Here is a 22,305-nt window from a genome sequence, read left to right as displayed (position 1 = left end):
ATCATGAGAAAGGTGGGGCTAGATGAATCATCAGTTGGAATTAAGATGGCTGGGAGAAATATCAACAACCTCAGATATGCAGATGATACCACTCTAATGGCAGAAAGTGAAGAGGAACTAAAGAGCCTCTTGATGCAGGTGAAGGAGGAGAGCGCAAAGGTTGGCTTGAAACTCAACATTAAGAAAACTAAGATCATGGCATCCAGTCCTCACTTCCTGGCAAATAGATGGGGAAGAAATGGAGGTAGTGACAGATTTTATTTTCCTGGGCTCCAAGATCTCCACAGATGGGGATTGCAGCCAAGAAATTAAAAGATGCTTGCTCCTGGGGAGGAAAGCTATGGCAAATCTAGACAGCATACTAAAAAGCAGAGACATTACCTTGCCAACAAAAGTGCATATAGTCAAGGCTATGGTTTTCCCAGTTGCAATGTATGGCTGTGAAAGCTGGACCATAAGGAAAGCTGAGTGCCAAAGAATTGAGGCCTTTGAATTGTGCTGCTGGAGGAGACTCCTGCGAGTCCCCTGGACCGTAAGGCGATCAAACTGGTCAGTCCTAGAGGAGATCAACCCTGACTGCTCTTTAGAAGGCCAGATCCTGAAGATGAAACTCAAATACTTTGGCCACCTAATGAGAAGGAAGGACTCCCTGGAGAAGAGTCTAATGCTGGGAACAATAGATGGCAAAAGAAGAAGGGGACGGTAGAGAATGAGGTAGCTAGATGGAGTCACTGAAGTAGTTCGGGTGAGCTTAAGTGAACCCCGGGGTTGGTGGAGGACAGGAAGGCCTGGAGGAATGTTGCCCATGGGGTCGCGACGGGTCGGACACGACTTCGCGACTAACAACAACAACATTATCAATATTCTAGATAGCTGTGGTGGAGGCTGACAATGGTTGAGCACATAAGGGATTTAATAATTTGTAGAGCCACTATCCTACTCCAGCTCACAAGATCGCTTCCCAAATGCCTCGCAGTTTGGAAGTCCTGTCGCGCTCAACTCAGCGGCACTTTTCCGATCTACCTCCCAGCGGATCGAACTAGACGACAGACGGCCTCGGTTTGCAGCCCCCACCAAGGCTGGATGCCGCGACCCGCCGTTCGGTCTGATGCACATCGGTTCGGAGGTCAGCCTCAAGGTGTTCCACGAAACTTTCCCACACAGGTAAATAAGCAAGAACGGCCCCTTCAAGCCCAGTTTACTTCTGAACGCCCCGCCCCTATTCCGGGCGGGCTGGATCGCTGAGGCGGGAACTTCCAAGAGCCCCACCCCAGAAGCCGCCGGCGGTTGCCTTGGTAGTTCCGCCTCTGCTCTTAAGGAGGGACCGGGTTTGGCCTAGGCCAGGAGAAGGGCGAGAGGGCCGGCTGGCCTGCGTGCCTGCTTGCCTAGCGTTTCCCATCACGTCGGGAGCGGCCTGACATGAACAAGTCGGAGATGGCAGACGAGGCCCTCTTCCTGTTGTTGCACAACGAGATGGTGTCTGGGCTGTATCGCGCCGCGGAGCAAGGCGACGGGGTGAGTGAGCGTCGCCGTTGCACGAAGGAGCCGGCGCTTTCCCCGGTAGGGAAGAGAGGCGGAACCCGGGCACCGCAGTGCTGACGCCTGAGTTCACGGTGGCCTGCAGGGCGCTTTAAGCACTACGCCGTAATGCCCGGGCATCGGCGGCGCCCCACCCCCCATAGGGCGCAGGGGGCACCTCTCCATTCGGAAGATGGGAACCCTCCGGTGCTGCTACTGCTTATCTGCGCTTCGCAGCATCCGTTCTCGTGGGGCTTTTGTTGCCCAGGCGTTCCTAAACTTTGGTGGCTGAACAGATTGGTCAAGAGGTTCCGCTCGATGCCCAGGCTTAAAGCTCATTTGGGGCATGCACGGTGTTGATAAGGGTTTCCCTCACCCGCTTCTGGTGCTACAGTCGGAAGGCGCTGGGTAGCAAGGCTGCCCCCCCCCCCCCCCCCCCCGGTGAGAGAAAAGATGGAAGAAGCGCTGGGAAAACATGGGAGGGTTACGAGTTGAAGGTTAGGTTGTCTGGGCCTCTGTAAAGTTCCATGAATGAAGCAGGGCGATGGTGCCCTAAAAGCGTCATCTGGAAACCCTCTTCCCGTTAATATTCAGTGAATGAGGCATGGTTATGGCACTGCAAGCCTTATCCAGAAGCATTTTTGATGATTTAAAAAATCTGTTCTTTTGATTTGTCTGTCAGGTCACTTCAAACTGCAGTTTAACGGAACAGATTGGTGTCTGCTTTTATTCTTTTAGAGCCCCTTTTTGGTATAAGTATGCATTTATTTTAGGAAACTGATGAGTTTGTTCTACACTTCCTTCCTTAATACACCATTATTGTCCTTCTCTGCTAGGTCAGACTGTAATCCAGATATAGAAACTACCAATTTTTGGAGTTTTGGAGAAGCCTGCCTCTACCCAGGGTGTTGGAGATCATATAATAATTACATTATGATTAACAGGGTTAAAACTACATGTAGTGTCTATGTTGTTCTGATGCTTTGGCAAGACCTCTGTCTAGGTTCTATATAATCTGAAAATAAGTCAGATTTCAGGCTTTTTAAGTGTAGCACTGTTTATTAGAACAGTGCAGAGTTCTGTGGCACTGAAAACACTATATTACATATGTACAAAGAATGTATTATTGCATAGTTCACTTAATCAGATCTCATGAAGTGTGCTCTGGTCCATGGAAGCTTATTCTACAGTTTGCTGGGAGTCTCTTACACACACACTCTTGCTATAAGATTGTCATTTTTCTACCTTACAGGAAAATGGACGATGCATCACAAAACTGGAAAATATGGGGTTTAGAGTGGGACAGGGATTAATAGAAAGGTGAGTGGAATTAATGCATAACTTCTCTCATGACAGGTTATTTTACTTTATATTAGAAAATATTCTAGCAGTTTTCCTGATGTTCTTCTAGGAAGAGTATGCATATTCAAGTGGATCTCAGAAGACTCAGAAATTTGCTAAGGGACTTGGCTCATAACTTGCTCTAGGTCACCATTCACCAACCTGGTACTTTCTAGATGTGTTATGCTATATCCCTCTCTCTTCCCAGTTATGACTACAATAGCTTGTGATAACTGGCAGTTATGGGAGATATAGTCCAAGTTTGGAGAGCGCCGGATTGTGTACATTTACACAAATATAGATGCAGATTGAGAAGTGTTGTTTTCAGCAGCCTGGAAGAAATATTTATGACTTTTCTGAAGTATCAGGTAATTGACTTGAAGAACTGTATAGTAGTCTTAGCAGGTAGGTTGCAAGTAGTGGCACTCAAATGGTTTGTGTCAGAGTATAATTGCACTCCCAGCAGTAATCCCATTTTCTTTTTTTCCCTTTACCTTCCTTTCTTTTTTTAATGAGAAAAAAGGATGGTAGTGGAATAGATCTTGGCCCCATTTTCAAATTCTGGGCTAAAAGTGGGTCCTTGATCTAAAAAGCTTGAAAAATACTGTTCTGATATACTTAAATCTTAGTTTGGTGAGTTAATTAGGTCAGGTTTTTGAAATTGCTTATAGTTCTTAATGTGATAATAATTATGTTTTGCCATCTATATTCTTTTCCTTTTTAGGACATATGTATTTTATTTGGTTCACACTGTACAAAAAGATTCAAATATCTTAATTTTTGTTCCTATAGCTTAAAACATATCCATTGTTTGATTACTATTTGAAATTTGATTACTATTTGTAACTATTGGTTACAAGTGGGAGACAACAATATCTGCATACGCAAACCACTTACTGTAAAGTTTTGTGTTTGAGGAAGGGCAGCTGCACAATACAAGCCTCGTTTGGGAGCATTTTATATATAAAACATTTCTGCACACATCCTAATACATTATGGTGCAATCCTATGGTGATGTCTTTAAGCTGCCCCATTCAGAGGCTTCTCTGAGTCATGGAATGCAGAATGGAAGCAGCAGCAGTAGTGATCTCTGCCTCCATGTGCTCCCTCTTTCCATTTTTGCTAGATGGGCTTCTTTGCCTGTCTCTCTGCAACTTCCTGTCGGGTAGAGGAGCATCAGAATAGCCCTTGGCTTGGCTTCTCTTGCCTCCCCCCTTCCCTGCCCACTGCAGCAACCACTTTTCCCCCCTCCTTGAGGTTGGAAGAGTAGCCAGCAAGCTTTTTTCTGTGCTGGCTGAAAGGGGGTGAGAGCTCCACTTTCCAGCTATCTCCAACTTTGGGTCTGGGAATCTGAAAAATTCTATAGACCTTAGATGCTGTCTACGGACCATAAGACTGGTCTCTTGCTGTACTGTAAACTTATTTGAAGATTATCAAGTGACTCTAATATTTTGAATTGATTTTGTTTAGGTTTACCAAAGATACTGCCAGATTCAAAGATGAACTAGATATAATGAAGTTTATCTGCAAAGATTTTTGGACTACTGTGTTCAAAAAGCAAATTGATAACCTCAGGACCAATCATCAGGTATTGTAAGAATATTAATTTTGCAGAGCAGTTTTAGAATCATTGAACAGTAGAGTTGGAATGGGCCTGTTAGACCATTGAGTCCAACCTCCTGCTCAATGCAGGACACCAAAGTTGAAGTATCCCTGACAGATGACCGTCCAGCTGCCTCTTGCATGCCTCCAGTGTGGGAGAGCCCATGACCTTCCTAGGTAATTGGTTCCATTGCTGTACTGCTATAGCAGTCAGGAAATTTTTCTTGATGTCCATCCAGAATCTGGCTTCCTGTAACTTGAGTCCATTATTCTGTATCCTGTACTTTGGCATGATGGAGACGAGATCCTGATCCTCCTCCATGTGAAAGTCTTCCAGATATTTAACAAATGCTATCATATCTTCCCTCAGTCTTCTCAAGGCTAAACATGCCCAGTCCTTTCAATCTTTCCTTACAGGGCTTTGTTTCCAGATTTCTAATCATCCTTATCTCTCTCCTCTGACCCCCCTTCAGTTAATCTACATTCATTTTGAAGTACACTGCCCAGAACTGGATGCAGCACGCAAGATGGGACCTAATTAGTGTCAAACAGAAGGGAAACCAGTACCTCATGTGATTTGGAAGCTAAACTTCTGTTGATGTAGCCCAAATAGCATTTTCTTTTCCTTTTTTCTTAGTCACATCACATTGTTCACTAATTCAGCTTGTGATTTACCACAATTTCAAGATCCTTCTTGCTTGTAGTACTCTTGAGCCAAGTATCCTCCATCTTGTATCACTGCATTTTGTTCCCTGTTCCTAGGTGTAGAACTTGGCATTAGTCCCTGTCGAATTTCATTCTGTTGCTTTTAGCCCAGCACTCCAGCCTATTTAGATCACTTTTAATTTTGTTTTTGACTTCCGAGGTATTAGCTGTCGCACCCAATTTTGCATCATCTGCATATTTGATCAGCATTCCCTGCACTTCCTTGTTGAAGTAATTAACAAAAATATCAAAGAGTGAATGTCCTCCAAAAGCCTTTTCCTTCACATTCCTGCTCAGCTCTTGCAAATTTGAGGCTGTGGCTTTATGATGACAATATAATAGAGAAAATTTTAAATGGAAGATCCTGTTATCCATTTCTGCAGGGCATTTATGTGCTTCAGGATAACAAATTTCGTCTCCTGACTCAAATGTCTGCTGGTAAACAGTATCTGGAACATGCCCCTAAGGTACGTATTACATCATATCATGTGTAATTCATAGTCTCTTCAAAGTTTGGATTCTTTATTGAGTTGTAGCTTAAGCCCTATGTAGCTTTTTGTCCCTATGCATGTTTGTGGGGTAGAGCCATAACCGCACTTGGCCTTGGATTATGCATTACCTCTGGTTCTCTTGGGCATCTCCGTAATGCTTTTGTGTTTCATGTTGGTATATATTATCGTAAATTTGGCAGATAAAATCCGGAGAGTATCCTATCACTTATATAGATAGTCTGCATGCTAGACTATCAAAGGATTTCGGTTTATGGGTCCTATTCCTCATGTCCTGCATGAGGCAGGGCCAACGTGATGGGGCATCTGCTGAGGGCCCACATTACAGCAGGAGCCCACTGAAAAGAGACCCCTCGTTTGCTCCTTCTGATCACCATTGCAACATGCTTCTTCCTCAGTTTCTGGCTCTGCCTGCCAAGCAAGCAAGTAGTGGTGATGATGAGAAAGAAGAACAATACTAACTGGTGAAAATGGTGCTGGCAAGGCAAACACACTGAGGGAGGGGGCCTACTGAGGGTATCTTGCCCAGGGCCCACAAAAACTTGGGAAATAGCACCATGGAGGTTACAATCTGTTTTGGAAAGGAACACACTCCCCTAAAGAATAAAGTTACTCATTTGGGGTGTTGATCATTTAATCACTGCTATGAGATCACAGTGGCCTGTGGGGCATGGAGTGCCTTCCACCAGGTGTGCACCAGCTGCACCCTTTACTGGACAGATAGCCTGACCAGAGTTAATTATAATTTGGTGACCTACAGAGTAGGCTACTAAATGATAATTTCTGTGCAAGAACACAAAAGATGATATCCTCTTAGCCCAGGGAAGATGCTACACAGACCATAGGATTTGGGAGGGGGGGTTATCTCACCCATGGGGAGGGACGGGGAGTTGGAAAAGGTCTGTCCTCAAAAGCTTGTACTGGAGGACCGGTCATTTTTGCTTTGTTGCCAGAACTCAGGGAGAGCATGGATGACAATGATTGCCATACTCTGGGAATAGGATGGGGGAACACCAGACTTGGAAGTGGCATAGTTTGTTTCCCTTCCTCTGGGAACAACTAGAAGAGACAAAGGAAAAATTTTCCTCCCACCACACTTTCTGTCAAACCCCAACAGTGTGTAAATATCTTCATGTTTAACTTCTTCAGCATGAACTTAAAGAATGGCAGGTATGAATAATTTAAACATTAGATTTTCATTTTTAATGTATTTTTCAGTATTTGGCATTTACTTGTGGATTAATTAGAGGTGCATTATCAAACCTGGGAATCAAGAGCATTGTAACAGCTGAGGTGTCAACAATGCCTGCATGTAAGTACACTCTATATTAGCAATAATTTATGTATCAGTTGTGTTTCCCACTTGAACAGTTGTTTGGTACCTAACCCATCATAGAAAATGAGAGAGACAAATGACTGATTATTAGCTACCATTATTAACATTTTATCTACCACCTGGACAGAGCTGGTTATATCGAGATTATACTAAAAGTTATAACCTTCCAACCCTCAACATCATCTAAGAGTCCGTTGATTTCTTCAAAGTCCCTCCTACAAGATCCATGGGAAGGCTGATCCCCCATCTTCCCTTCTTGCAGTTGGGTGAGGCACCTTGAGGCCTCAGGAAAATAAGGGTGTACCAAGGCTGGGAGGGGAAGAGACTCAGCCACTTCCAGTGGGCACCTCAGCCTTCTTCCATCTACCTTCCTGGTGCTAAATCTATACAGTCAAAATCAGCCATCTAAGGGAGAATGCAGGATGCAGGGTTATCATTGCTGCTGAACCTTGCATAGGATTCTCATAAGCCCCCAAGTTTGGATGCTTATGAGCATTTGCCACAGCAGCAATAGCATTGTGTCCTAGGTTCTTCTGACAAGTAACTGTACTTCCTGAACTTGATGAATGGTTGTATCTGCCAGGGTAAGGTTCTGTAACCATTTTTTTCTGTTCTTTGCAGGTAAATTTCAGGTGATGATTCAGAAGATATAGACATGTATAAAATCATCCTCCTGCTTTGTAAAATGCAAAAATAAACAGTATATTTTATTTATAATTATATTTACATGAAGTTGTTCTGTTTTATGTAAAATTTAGACAAATCGCCTGAAGAACTTTTTGATATGACAAATGCCCCTTTCTTCCTAGCTTCTCTTGTAGATTTGTAGTATTCAGCTTGTGTGTTTCCAAGATGATGATGCATTTTACAACTTTGTATTGATAGAATGGCAATCTTAATTAAATGCCCAGTTCTAATTTCTGGTTAATTATCAGTATTTTGCTCTAGCAATACAGAATTGGTTCGTGGCTCTGATCCAAAGGTGGGCTTTGCAAGATCCTTGTATGCAGTGAATTCTTCTTATTTTAACTAAGGCTGCAATGTTTAATCAAATTATCTTTTAGATGACTGAAACCTATAGAATAAATTTGTGTCCCCAATCTCAAGTAAGATTTCTTAGCTTACTAATTGTATAACTATAATCTTAAGATGGTGAAAAGACAATTTTATTTATTTATTTAAAAATTTCTATGCCGCCCCATTCGCCGAAGCCTCGGGGCGGCTTACAAAACATCAGTTAAAATATAAAACACTAAAAATATAAAACACATTAACATTATAAAATAAGTCGCCCTGGCCGAAGAATTAAGCAAATAATATTAGCAATTAAAATGATGTTTGAATAAAAAGGATCTTCGCCTGGCACTGAAAAACAAATAACGACAGCGCCAGGCGGACCTCTCTGGGGAGCGCATTCCATAGATTGGGCGCCACCGCTGAGAAAGCCCTCTTCCGAGTACCTACCCTCCTAATTTCCTTCATGGAGGGTTCCTGGAGAAGGGCCTCTCCCGCAGATCTCAGGGGGTGGGCGGGCGTATATGGACGTAAGCGCTCCTTCAGGTAGCCAGGTCCCAAGCCGTTTAGGGCTTTATAGGTCATCACCAACACCTTGAATTGGGCCCGGACTTCAATGGGAAGCTAGTGAAGCTGACGGAGGACTGGAGTCATGTGAACGTAACACCCAGTTCCCGTCAGCAACCTGGCAGCTCTATTTTGAACCAATTGAAGTATCTGGACGTCTTCAAGGGTAGCCCCAAGTAAAGCGCGTTACAGAAGTCAAGGCGGGAAGTCATCAAAGCGTGTGTCACTGTCGCCAGACAGTCGTACTCCAGGCAAATACATCATGCAGAGCAGTGGTGCAACAAACCAGCCTCCAACAGGATCTTACAGGTCAGGGATGGACAACTTGTGGCCTAAATATTTTAGCCTACAACTGGTTCTGCTATTGGTCACGCTGTCTAGGGCTGATGGGAGCTGTAGAGAAAAACATATGGAGGAATATAAGTTGTCCATGTACCTAAGATAAAGGCAGGGCATGCAGAAAAGCCCCTCCAACAGATCTTATTGACTAGGCTCAATGGGAAGAGGTTGTCCTTTAAAGCCATAAAAAGCTTGGGTTCAAAAAAATGTATACTTTTAAAAAAGTAATCCTACATAGACGTTAATCACAGAAGTGTATTGGTTGCTGGTGCAGTTGTAACAAAGGTGGTCATGTGTTCTTGTGTACCAGTCAGGCACAGACCTCTTGTGGCATATAGCTGAATTTTCCAGATGCCTTTCAAAGACACAGCCATGTAGCATATGCTACTCCAGTGTTAAGACAATAAAAGCATATGTAGTCAGGGCCAGACTTTCCTTGCCAAGGAAGAAAGATCGTTTGGGTCAGCTTAAGCTGGGCAAAGCACTCCTTGCCACCACCTGAGTAGCAAAGCTTGTTCATGGAGCATTCCTGAACTGTGAACCTCATTCTTTTAGGAGAATGTTGTTCCTTCTAGAATCAACCAAAACCTTATTTCCCAGTCTACATCTCTACTCCTCAAAGCCACTTCCATCCTATATAAACTTCAATTCATTGGCCCACATCCTAGCTTTCAGACACTTACTTTGGAATTTTCAGTCTTCTTGGAGCTAGATAGAAAAAAGAATGCAGCTAATACTGCATTCCAGACCTCTGAGTGGTTTAAGTGTGTGTAGGTAAAAACATGAGAGAGAAAATTAAACCTTGAGAGCAGCAGTGAGCTGTAGTGTCTTCAGCACCATCTTCTAAAGCCACCACTTAATAATACATTAATTGGCAGCCCAGGACATCATGTTTGCTATCAACTGTGAGGTCAAGATCTAACAGAATCAACAGGGATGCACTTAAGAACATAATAACTATGCTTTCCACAGGTTAATCTACTCCATTATTCTGTTCCCACAGTAGCCAATCAATTTCCCATGGGAAACAAGTAAGTAGGACATGAGTGCAAAAGCACACCCTCAAGCATGTTCTCCAGCAACTGGCCTACATAGGTGCCCTGCCTCTGATAATGGGGTTAGCTTGTAGCAGTCAGGTCTAGTAGCCGTGGGTAGTGTTATCCTCCATGAATTTGTCCAGTCCCCTTTTGAAGCCATGTAACCTGCTGGTTATTGCTTCATCTTGTGGAAGTCAATTCCATCGTGTGAAGAGATGTACACCTACCTCATGATGAAGAATTCTCAAGCAGTCAAATATGGCCATTGTATCTATTTATGCTGCCTGATTCCCCCTGATGAATTACTGTTTTATTTTTTTCAGCTGGAAATTCTTCAGCTAGAGAAAAATCATTATTTATTGTTGGATTCCAATACTTGATGGAATTAAAGGCAAGGAAGCTGGTGCCATTGTGGCAATGTAAATATAAATTTATTTATATATATAAACTATTTCAGTTTCCCCTGTCACATCTGAACTGAAGGTATGGGTCCTCAAACTATGGCCCAGGGGCTGCATCCAGCCCGCCATGCCCATTTATCTGGCCCGCCGCTGCCCACCTCGCCCCATGCGTAGGGAGGCAGCGGTTTGCTCACTCAAAGGATCTCCAAGCGAGCAAGCTGCTGCCTTGTGCACCCACCTTGTGGCGCGTGTCTGCCTCTGCCCGCGCCTTGCCTCGCCAAGTGCCCCGGCCCCACCTCAGCACACGTGCCTGCACACACCACCCCCGTGCACACCGCCAGCACCATCTTTCCGGCCCGCGCCCAGCACTGGCAGGTTTCAACTGGCCCCCTGGTGAAAAAGTTTGAGGACCCCTGGTATAAGGGGTAAAAACCATAGGGAAGCTAGAACAGTAAAACCCTTGGGCTCAAAGCAGCACTCTGCTAATAGTCATTTCTCAAGAACTGCAGGTAGGATATTGTCCTGGTCTGGCTAAGAATGACAGGTTCCATGTTTAGCCTGCACATGGTTAAATCATAAAATTTACCTGAGTGAAGAAATACTTTGGATTTTTGATGCTCATCTTGTGGAATGCTGGTGTACTATAGAATAACTTAAAAGCAAGTGACTCATTGAAGGTTGGTCTTTGGTGTAATTCTGAACCAGCACAACCAGTGTTGTTGAGAATAAGAGACCACAAATGCTTGAGCAAGGTATGGACAGAATCAAGAACTTATACTGTCTTCCACCAATTAAATCTTGGTTAACCTTTGCTAATACCTTCCAATGACTGGTATGGGAGAAGTTAAGTCAGGGGGAAAGATAACAGCAGAATAGGTATATTTTGGATTAAAAATAGGCTTATTACATGTGGGAGAAGTGCGACATTGTAGCAGCTAGCTTTGTATAGAGCAACAGCCTCCACCTTGCATTCCAGTATGCCCCTTTCCCCATCTCTGCAGTTCCTTTCCATTTAGAGAAGCCATATGACCACATCCTTTTAAGTCACATACAGCCAGTGCAAAGACCTAATAGGTACTAGAGCTCAACACCTGTGCACACATAATTTAAAAACATTTTTTAAAAGTTTATTGTCAAACATAAAAAGTTTCAAATCTGTACATTAGCCTGATTCAATTCAATTAGGCTTCTAGTAAGATTAAAAAAACATGGTTCCATGCTGAAGTAGCTGGAATAAGTAGGTGCCTGCAGTTTGTATATAGATTTCACCTCAATAAATGTTGGAGGCAAATGAGTCCGTAAGAAAGTGTTTAGGCACTCTGCTGTTGACCTCTTGCAAGTGGCACCATCCAGCACTACTCTTGCTCAGAATACTCATTTAAATTAGTCTTTGTTTTCAGATCACACAATTCTTCCTACCTACTGAGGCCGTACTGGAAGGTGGGACATGATGTTTGCCATTTTTCACACTTGGAGGCACAGAGAAGCTGGCTGATAACCCTGGTATAGCATTCTACTATAACATCCTGAGCTTGAATGTTCTCCAGACTTATCAGGATGCTTCATCAGCCAGGTCATGCTGGTCAAAATACCTGTTGGGAGGTGGAAAAAATCCATGAAAGTTGTATTAATCTTTAATACAATCAAATTAATTAATCTTTAAGAAAAATCTCAAGCAAGATTTAAAATAAATTGAAGAAACATAGCACATGTATCTAAATGCTCTTCAGGTTGAACACCGATACATTAAATCAGGTTCAAGGATATACCTCTTTTAAGTACAGTACCTCTGCAGATAGAGGAGTCAGGGTTTCAGCACAGGACTACAAAGCCTGAGTGGAACTATGTACAGAGGTAGCCACACTAGGCATGGTATAACAAGATCCATAAAAAATTAAGCCTGGGGAGCCCATGAATTAGGATCTGGCACTTGCAGGCTCAAACTGTTTGGAAGAATCCCATGAAAGCTGCTGAAGGCTACTGAGAGATGCATCCTCCCTTCCCCACTTTGCAACATACACTTGAAAAGATATAAGAATCTATCATTGCTAATGAATGAAGAATCACCTGGGATGGGAGATCAGACAAAGCCAGGAGCAGGTATGCTAGAACCTATAGCATAGAGTAGTTGTCTGATATTCCTAGCTGGTTTATTTATGTAATTCATTTAGTTTATTTCCCACTTTTCTTCTGTAATGGAACTTAAAACCCATGAAACTTGCAGGCAGTTTCCCATCCAGGAACTGATCAGATGAGAGGCAAATAATGCTCCTTGAACATTTACAAAGCAACAGAATACAGTAGTGAACCAGTCTTAGTCTTATTGGCCTCGTGGTAGTAGAAACCAATGTTTGTGTAATGTAACTAACACAATTTGCCCATGTTTTGCTCCTAGGCTCATAGGTGTCTACAGGAAGGGAAAACAGTGCAGCCCTTCCTGCTATGGATGAGATGGATCTACGGATTCCCAGCTTTCATTTTAAAAAGCCTTTGTAAAACTTAAGGAGCAAAATTTTATAACAAACTAGCCTGCTCCCATCTTTCAGAGTTTTAACCGATTAATGAATTTGCAGCAATTGTTAATATATTATCTCTGCTAATCTCCCCGAGTATGTTAAACCTTGTTGTGATCTACCCTGTTAGAAAGTAACCGAGGCCTAACAAAAACTAATTTAGAAATTCAGGAGTTTAATGCAGTTGAGTTTGGGCAGTAACACGTCTAAAAATAGTTGGCACCAACAGTCTAATACAAGACTTGTTTATAAACTCAGGAAAAAATATTAACATTAAAAATATTATCCTAAAAATGTTTACAGATAAAAGTTTGTCATTATGGTATCAAAACTACAGGAGGAGTGCTGTGCTGTGACTGAGAAAGCATGGGATGCATGTATCCTATCGTTTCACTAAGTGCTGTTAATCCCACTTTGTGGTGAGGGGGAAGGTAAAGTAGTATAAGAGGATTTTGCAATGTAGCGTGTTGGTGTTTTAAAGAAATGCAGATGCAAGAATGACTGTAGCATCAATTTATTGTCAGAAGGGGGCATTTTTTAACTGTTGCAAAAGGCAAAAATTGTAGCCTCTCCTCCCTCAGAGCTGAGCTAGAGGGCCGCACAGCTCCTCAAAATTTAGTATTTTTTCACATATTGCAGTAATAAATAAACAAAACAGTTGAGATTATTGAGTGAATTTGTTTCTATTGTGCTGTTTATAAACTAGAATCTAGGAATGATTTTCTGGCTAACAATCCACGCCTTAAACTGTTTAATAGCTCTTGGCCCATGGACCATGAACATGGGGTGGAACGATCAAGGGATTGAATGATACTGAAAAGCAACAGAGGGTAAACATGATATACAATTTCTCAGAGACCAGGTCTCCCTGTCTTAGTAGAATTGCTGTGTAGGCCTTGCCACTCCCCAGTCACCAGGTCTACCAAAAACTGTGATGTTCTCTGATGCCATTAAGACTTTTTAAAAATGTCACAAAAACATGCAGTTCCAGGAAAAATGTGGTTCCAAACAAATTGTTTCAGTTCAAAGTGCAAAAGTTCTATTAGCAGCTGATGCAAAAGTGGCTGATAACATATGAAAAGTCAAATGTGTAGGTCAGTCCCTGAGCAAGCACACATTTCTTTTTCCACTGCTAAAGGTACTCTCAAGACTCAATACTACTCTTTCTTTACCCTTTCCCAACATGGGACTTTCCAGTGCTTTGGACTTCCTAGCAGTCCCAGACAGCAAGATCATTAGCCAGGAGCGCTTGGGGTTGTAGCTCTAACTTCTGAAAGGCAGCAGGTTGTGAAAGACTGCTGCAGAAAATGTGCACCAATGTTTCTAAGGTGAAGACATTAATTCTAGTTTAAGTCATGGCCTTTGAAGCCACTGTAGTGTAGTGTGTTCGTAGAAAAGTAGAGCTGAAAGGGGCCAGAGGGCCATTGGGTCCATTCCTTGCTACTGCAGGACACTAAGTCACACCATCCCATTTAAATGACTTTCCAACCCTGCAGTTCTCACAGGGTGGCTCATAAGCAATCCATGGCTTACAGCAAGATTTGCAGCCAATCTTGGGCTTGCTATCTCACCTGAGCCCTGATGAAACAAGCCCAGCAGAGGTTCTAAATGCTAAGCAGCTGTTCAGTAGGTATGGCAGAAAGGCTTGCAGCTCTGGTAAAGAGGCTCTGGGTGACTGCCTGACAGTTGTACCAATGTGCCCAAGTGGCACTTGACATGGCTGTCAAAACCTCCCCATGTGAACAGTTTCCAACAGAAGCCGTGGCAGTGCAGGGCAAGCCATGCTTTCACATTGACTTTCTGTAGAGAGACTGATCAGAGTGTGGCTTGTTCTGTATTCTTATGCAGCTTCTCAGCAGTGGGTGAGCAAAGATGAAGTTGCGGTTTGCTAGGTCTTCTCTGGAGGAGATGCAGCAGAACTGAGCTTGGCTCTCAGTAGGAAGGGTTGCCCATAAGCAACCCCTTTCTGATGGGATCATCCCTGCCATCTTGCCAACTGTTTTGAACTGGTGGCAGAAGCAGGGAATAGGTTCCCCTGCCACCTGCCAGTGTGGGCAGCTTTCTCAGCTTGGTGCAGTGGTGGATAGCAGCTTCCATCCATTTAGCCTTCTCATAGGTAGGCTGAAGTGATACTTGTTTCTGTTTTCCTTTCCCCAGCACTACTGCTAAGCAGCAGCAGGGGAGAACCTTAATGCTCTGACTGTGTGTCATGGGGAAAGTGGTTTAGAGCCATGATGTACCCAGTGGGCCATTAGGCATATCATGGGCTCTGGAACATATAAACCATACTGTGTAGATTTCTCCACAGTGTGACCTACTGAATTGTGCAAGTCTACCCAATTTAATAAGAAAGGCAGTGATGCCATCAAATATTTGATATGGTATTCTTATGATTGCTGCATTATGTTTGTACAATTGTGTTTTCTTTTTCTTTCTTGCTCCTAGAGTGTGTGATTTATCCCTCACTCCAAATAAAGTTTCAATGGAATTCATGAACATAACATTCTTCTGGACTGTTCTGTACCCAGGATCTTCTATTACTCTGTGTACGCTCCTAAATGTCATGGAACACGACACTGAGTAAGAAAGCACACACACAAAGCATGAACAGATGTGTTGTGGGGGTGCAAGCTATGCACGTGAATTATAATAATAAATTGCTACGTGCTACATCTGCCAGTGTTCCGCCTGAAAAAATCCTGGAGATACCATGGCTGCGTGACCAAGTTTCATTGGGAATTGTCACTTTCTCCTGTAGCACTAGTGTGTGTTGGTTACATTGAACAAGCACTGGTTTATTCATGCACCATCATTATCAGTAGTGCTGGGACACCACTGGATACTACCCACAGTCAAGAAGGTGGTTCAAACTCATACTGTGAGTACTGAAAAATGACAAGTACAAAAGTTAAATCTTCAGTGGTCTACCAGAAGTTAAGCTTAGGTGGACTCAAGTTTACCTTCCACACAGTCAACTTATGTCACTTGCCATACCTGCCAACTAAACAAATTAACAAGTTCAGAGCAGACACCTTTTCTTCATTCTTGTTTTCCTGCAACAAAGAGGGTGGGGGGAAGTATCAGTGTAGTCCATTATAGCGTATGACTCAAATTTGATGAATGTCAATAATTCTAGACATGTTTTAGAAACATGTGAACACAAAAAATATTGCAGCGAACACTTAAGAGTAATTTAAATGCAAAAGGAGATTGGACAGATTCATGGAGGAGAAGGCTATCATTGGCTACTAGCCTTGCTGGCTATGTGCTACCTCCTTTACCAGAGGTGGCCTGCCTGCATACACCAGGCTGAGGAGCTTGGCAGGTAGAACTCTTGTACCTATCCTGCTTGAGGGATCCTGTAGGCAGCTGGTTTGTACAGAGTTCTGGACTAGAGGAACCTTTGGTCTGATCCAGCATGGCTTTTCTTATGTTCTTATTGTCAGCATTCCCTGATACCTTTCCCTCAAATATTTATTAAATGTATTACAATAATAAATATTTACTACAAGAACTCTCAACTTAGAGTACGGGGTGGCATTCAAATATCAAAAATAAACAAATGAAAAAACAAACTATTCTGATATTCAATAATAAAAGAGAATCCAAAATTCTCTTCCTTTTTTACAGTTTGAACCATCATTTGCAGTACAAATAAAGAAACAAAATGTAAAATAATGTTATGTGAATGAAAGATATCAAATCTAACCATGAATGGAATACAACGTTTTCCTGAAATAACCAGCTGATTCAGCTCACCTCCAAGACTCTCACTTTGGAGCATCGTCTGGCCAGTTCCCGAATTAGGGAGTGTGCCTCTGGTAACAGTGGTTTCTCAAGACAGGCCAACAAAGCATAAAGCCATCTGCCCTAGAGAAGTGTAAGGAAAGTTGCAACTGGAATTTCACCAACCACTGATATTTTATCCCAGTAGAGAAAAACATGGTTATTGTCCATTTTACCAAGGTCCACCACTGTAACAAGTCTTTGAGTAGGTCAGTCAGCATAAAACTGATAGACGGTCCAAGGCACCTACCTAACAACACTGGACAGCAGCTTAGAGACACAGAGGTTCCTATTCACTGTGGTAATGTGTTAACAGAAAACATTTTATACTTTATTTTTGGAATATGTAATACCTTTTAATTTTTCTACAGCAGTGGCAGCCACAGGATATCAGTAAATGAAGCAGAGAATCCAGTAGTGGCAGGGAGCTTGCTTCCCCCTTCATGCCAGAAAAAATGCTTAGCCCCAATTGTCAGAACTCCTGCAACTGGAGAAGTTGGGGAAAAGAACACTCTAGCCCCGTCCACCCATCAGCCAAACAGCCACCAACTGCATTTCAAGGAAAAATACCAGCAAAGAAAATCAGCCTGGCCCAAAGTGCATGTAAATGGCTGTTTATAGCTCACTACTTTGTTTTGGCCTTGAAAAATGAACCTCTCCTCTTCCCTTGTGTGCCCTGTCTTTTTTTAGGTTGTACATCTGATGGCAAGTTATACACCTGCCTTTTTCAATCATGTGAACTGCTTTAGGAAACAATTATTGTCTGAAAAGTAGGATCATTACACAGTATGATCAATACAATGAAAGGATCATACATACTTGGAAGACAAATTGATCTGAAATGCCAAAAATAGATTCACAAAAGCATATCACTTCAGAGTGTGATGTCATTGTGACAAAACAGGGCCACAGCTCTGTTAAATGCAAAGCAGGTTCAAATTGGAAAAGACCTTCTCAGGTGACTAATGAAAAACAGATGCATATTCAATTTCCTTCCACTTAATTTCAAAAGGATTACCAACTCCTACATGAAGAAAAAGTGCAAGTTACCAGTTCTGAAGTAAATTCCTTCTCTGCAAGCCAGTTTGTCAGGTATTCCAAGACGCTGGTTACCGTTGCCTTTTAAGAAAAAGAAAAGCTTTTATGAAATTGCTTTCTGTGATTTCTACTTTAGTATTGTTCTTGCATTAGTGGATAAGGCCTGCTAGAAAACCACTAGGTGTAATCCAATGACCAGATGACCAATTAATAGCAGCAACTATTGCTTGGGATCAAATGCAAGCACTGTCTTGCAATATTAATGCCACTTCATATATTATGATGCTATGAGATAGTTGCTGGTACAGTGTAGTACTGTTTATATTTAACAGCAGTATTTTGTATTAGTATTAGTATACAATACAATTGGTAGTATTGTAGTATTTTTAATTGGCAAAGTGGAGAATCAGATAATTGTGGTTGGCAAATATTCTTACCCACAGAGTGCAATCCTACGGCCACTAGACAGCATCTAGATGGCCACAGCATTTTTTGGAAACTCAACTATGATGTCTAAAAATTGCTCTGACCATGTAGCTGGGTTTCCTTGCTTGCTGCACCCTCCCCTCACCATGAGGCTGACAGAAAGAACTGCACTGGCCATGGGTCTTAGGCTGCAGTTCATGAGGCATTCTAGAGGGCAGTGCAGGGAGGAAAGAGGTGCTGTCAAGATGATGAATCCTGGGGCAGGAACAGCTTTGGTAGCCGTGGTGGATGATCTGTGTCAAGAACTAGACTGGGGGAGTGTATCCCTGGATTTCTCAGCAGGTTTCAATACCACTGACCATCCTTCTCAGTTGCCTTGCTGGGATGGAACTGGGAGGACTTTCTTAGAGTGGCTTCACTCTCTCCTGGAGGGATGGATCCAGAAGGTGGTGGTGGGGTCCTGTTCAACTCCCTGGCCACTAACCTCTGGAGTTCCTTAGGGTTCTGGTCTGTACCCCATACTATTTAAAATTTTCATACAACTGTTGGGAGAGGTTGTCTGGAGTTTTGGGGTTTGGTGTCCCCACTATGCTGATGACACTCAACTCCATTTCGCCTTTCCTTCTCATTCCAAGGAAGCTGTGTCAGTCCACATCAATGTCTATTGGCAAAATGGACTGGATGAGGGAAAACAAATTGAAGCTTAATATGGACAAGACAGAGGTGCACCTGGTCATTTGGACAGCAGACCAGAGAACAGGGATTCAGCCTGTGCTGGATGCGAGTACACTCCCCCTGAAAACAAAGGTTCCCAGCATGGGTATACTTTTGGATTCAACCCTAAGTCTGGAAGCCCAAGTCTCAGCGGCAGTCAGAAGTACATTTGCACTGTTTAAACTAATGCACCAGCTGCTCCCGTTCATTGAACTGTCTGATCTGTCTACAGCAACACATGCCTTAGGTACATTCTGTTGGGGTTACTGTAACATGTTCTGTGTGGAGCTGCCTCTGAAGCATGTTGGGAAACTTCAGCTGCTTTAGAGAGCTGCTGCCAGGCTGCTAATTAGGGCGGGCTACCAGGAGCATAAAACTCCTTTGCTGAACAGCGCCAATGGCTCCCAGTCTGTTTCTGGGCAGAATTCAAAATTCTGGGCAGAATTCAGGGGGTGTTCTCTTGGTCCCAGCACACTCACAGGCATGATTGGTGGGAATGAGAAGAAGGCCTTCTCAGTGGCTGCCCCAAGGCTCTGGAATACCTGTTAAGGGTCTGTAAGCTGGCTAAACTCTTTTTATGCCAGCAGGCATTTGGGAATGGCCTATGATTTTGCACTGGAATAGTTTTACTGATTATAGTTTTGTAGTGTTTGTAATCTAGGTTGTAGTTTAATTTTAATATTTAATTGGTTTAATTATATTTTAACATTTTGCATACTTTTGAATGTTTTAATTATGTGAATTTTAATGTGAGCCACCTCGAGTTCCAATCACTGGGAATAGGCAGGATTTAAATAAATATAATGAACATGACCACCACCACCACTTCAGTCATGTTCCCTGCTGCACATTCTCCATAATCCTCCACTTATGGAGACTGCACCTTATATACAAATGAAAAGAGTGATCTTGTAGTTTAGAGCATGATGCACCTTCCAGCTATATGGAAGTATGAGGCTGGCTGTTTCCTTCCATGAGAGATGCCATTGTAATAGAATGTCTGAATAAGTGATATTACACTATAAAGAACTCACCATCAGCCACATTTACAGAGTAGAATTACCTGATTCATTCTACTAACAATGCTCAGCAGTGGAGGAAAGCCAATCTAGAAGAAAAGATAACATATCAGCATCTTGCAAGCTAAAATGGTATTTGCTGGAAATCTAAATCTCCAAATTAGCTTGAGACTAGAATGTGACTACTTCAGCATACATACAGACTCTGGATCAGGATGCAGATAGATACTGAGTACAAGTACAATACCTTGTCCAAAAGTGATACCCACCTGTACATAATCAATTCCTTGATTTTCATCACTGGATACTTGAATAGGCATGTCTAAATATAACTTTTCGCCCAGACAAAATTTTTTCCAGCCTTCTTCATCATCTGATCTAGGCTGAAGAAACAGAGAAGCAGGGTTTTTTTCTTTATTAATGAAACAATTTTAAAAAATCCTAGATTTCCAGAAAATTCTCCCCTCAAAGTCATTTATCATGTATATTAGTTTCCTCAGACAGACATCACAATGTAAAGCAACTTCAAAGCAAAATAATAAAAAAATAATTAAAAGTTGAATTGGAACATGATAGAAAAAGCAGTTTAACAACTATGTTTAAAATGTTGAATTCTACTCACAATTGTTACATTGCTGTCCAAATGCTGCGACTTCCAGTGATTCCTGTGCTTGTTCACACTCTGAAAGATTTAAAATTAAAATCTAGTACAAACTTTTCTTGGAGTTATAGCATACATCAGTTAGAAAACTTTCTGATCAACTAAAAAGAGGCTCCTAATTCAGATTTTTGATCATTTTAACATACATGTACCTGCAGAAAGCAAGTGCAGCCTCAGAAGAGGCATTTTATTTTCTTCTCTTACATACATGCTTATTCTAAGATGATGCCTGCTGAAATACAGGCTTATGTACAAAACTTATGCCTTTCTTCCTTCAGAGGTTTACTCAATTAAGAATGCAGTCCTGTACATATTTAGACGAATTTCCAACAGCTCCCAGCATGCCACAGCCAGTAAGGCCAGCTGTGGAATGCTGGAAGTTGACCTTCTTTTCTATCTAATTTTGTATTGGATTGCATTTTAGCTGACCAGTCATCTAATATGATCAGCCAACTGAAGTTTCTTTAATTGGATGATAACTTGAAATAATTAATGGTCTCATGTTTTACAGAAAAACAAAAAGAACCATATTTTCCCAGCAAAGAAAAGTAAGCATGTACTTATATGTCAACAGAGATCATTAAAATATGTCAGGGGCCCAGAATGATAAAAGCTTTGCAAGGCATGTTCATCCATCCAAAATAATGTCTGGCTTTTACTGAAATATCTGAAGAATTTTTGTTAATGTGTGAAATGAATGGGTGCCATGTTTCCATGAAGGAATCTGACTATGCAAGGTCACATATACTAGATCACATATACTAGTCCATCAAAATCAGTTTATTGCTACCACTGAATAAATACAGGCAGTTGAACAGCTCTCTAATTATGACAATCCTGTTTTTCTTATCATTTCCGACAAGTTTTGCATTCTCAGGTTATACTGGGAAAAATGGTCTCAAGACAACTAAAGTTTATTAAAATAAAATAATTAAAAGGCAAAAAATGAGGTGAGTGACAGGGTTTTTTGTTTTGGATTGTTGGACACACACACCAACCTTTTTTGAGGATGATAATGTTATACAAGTCAAGATTAGAATAAGACCCCCTTTTCTTTCTAAAATAAAAGATCTTGAAATTTAGTCTAGCTGAGAGAAAGAGGGAGTCATGTGGTTAATGCGGCAGGCTAAAAAATCTAATCAATAATCAATCAATAAATAAATATTGAATGCAGAATCTTACTCATGCAACTCTTCAGGGGGTATTATCAGACAGATGATTGGGGCAGCAGTAAAACACAATGCTCTTTGTTTAAGGTTTACTTTTAAAAGCTCCCTTTTGTGAACATGAGCCTGCACATGTTCATTAAATGACCTGTGAGTCTCAACTCATGGCATTCTAGCTTCAAGCCTGAATAATTTCAGCTGGATTGCTATGAGAACCTTTTTCTCCTGAGAGCCTGATGAAACCACTCAAAAGGTTTTGTGACTTTGTTCTGGTTCTCAGGTTTTCTTCTGTCTTCATGATTCAACTTGCTTTTTATTGTGACTCTCAATGTCACAGTATGGACTGTATTCTACTTGAAGCTCTGCACTTAGGAATGTATGGACATCTGTCTGAAGTATTGTTTTCAAATGTTCCTCCAGTTCTTGTGTTTTGGTTCCCTTTTCTCCTATGTACATAATAACAATACCTCCCTTACAAGATGCACGTGCTTCTTTCCAAGTAAGCCTTAGTATGAAATCCAGAGCCTTCTGTTTGGCTTTCTGGAATTGTTTAAAGTTTCAGCTTCAGGCTTGAAAAAGAGGGTGCTGCCTTGTACCCATATTTCCAAGCCCT

The 22,305-nt window shown here is 42.0% G+C and overlaps 2 protein-coding genes across 2 annotated transcripts in view; one reads left to right on the top strand and one right to left on the bottom strand.

Moving 5' to 3' along the window:
- Positions 1-1,296: 1,296 nt before the first annotated feature.
- Positions 1,297-8,117, top strand: TRAPPC6B (trafficking protein particle complex subunit 6B). Its single transcript, XM_044437222.1, has 6 exons — positions 1,297-1,515; positions 2,771-2,838; positions 4,330-4,447; positions 5,550-5,633; positions 6,894-6,987; positions 7,633-8,117. Exons 1-6 carry the CDS (start codon positions 1,420-1,422, stop codon positions 7,662-7,664), a joined length of 492 nt encoding a protein of 163 aa, XP_044293157.1. The 5' UTR covers positions 1,297-1,419; the 3' UTR covers positions 7,665-8,117.
- Positions 8,118-11,474: 3,357 nt separating this feature from the next.
- Positions 11,475-22,305, bottom strand: part of GEMIN2 (gem nuclear organelle associated protein 2) — a 12,957-nt gene continuing 2,126 nt past the window's right edge. Inside the window, exons 4-10 of the mRNA XM_044435951.1 lie at positions 20,488-20,547; positions 20,135-20,248; positions 19,910-19,954; positions 17,719-17,787; positions 16,642-16,752; positions 15,877-15,935; positions 11,475-11,961 (exon numbers count right to left, since the gene is read on the bottom strand). Coding sequence (XP_044291886.1) covers positions 11,922-11,961; positions 15,877-15,935; positions 16,642-16,752; positions 17,719-17,787; positions 19,910-19,954; positions 20,135-20,248; positions 20,488-20,547 — 498 coding nt within the window. The 3' untranslated portion in view covers positions 11,475-11,921. The remainder of the gene's footprint in view (positions 11,962-15,876; positions 15,936-16,641; positions 16,753-17,718; positions 17,788-19,909; positions 19,955-20,134; positions 20,249-20,487; positions 20,548-22,305) is intronic.

Source organism: Varanus komodoensis, unplaced genomic scaffold (genome assembly GCF_004798865.1).
Source record: "Varanus komodoensis strain SLA01 unplaced genomic scaffold, ASM479886v1 scaffold3, whole genome shotgun sequence".
NCBI classification, from domain to species: domain Eukaryota; kingdom Metazoa; phylum Chordata; class Lepidosauria; order Squamata; family Varanidae; genus Varanus; species Varanus komodoensis.
The sequence above is the reverse complement of the archived record's forward strand: the minus strand, read 5'-3'. Positions and strand labels throughout refer to the sequence as shown.

Coding starts and splice junctions, on each gene's coding strand:
- TRAPPC6B (XM_044437222.1), top strand. CDS start 1,420: ATGAACAAGTCGGAGATGGCAGACGAGGCCCTCTTCCTGTTGTTGCAC. Junction 4,448..5,549: donor ACCTCAGGACCAATCATCAG/GTATTGTAAGAA, acceptor CCATTTCTGCAG/GGCATTTATGTGCTTCAGGA. Junction 6,988..7,632: donor GGTGTCAACAATGCCTGCAT/GTAAGTACACTC, acceptor TGTTCTTTGCAG/GTAAATTTCAGGTGATGATT.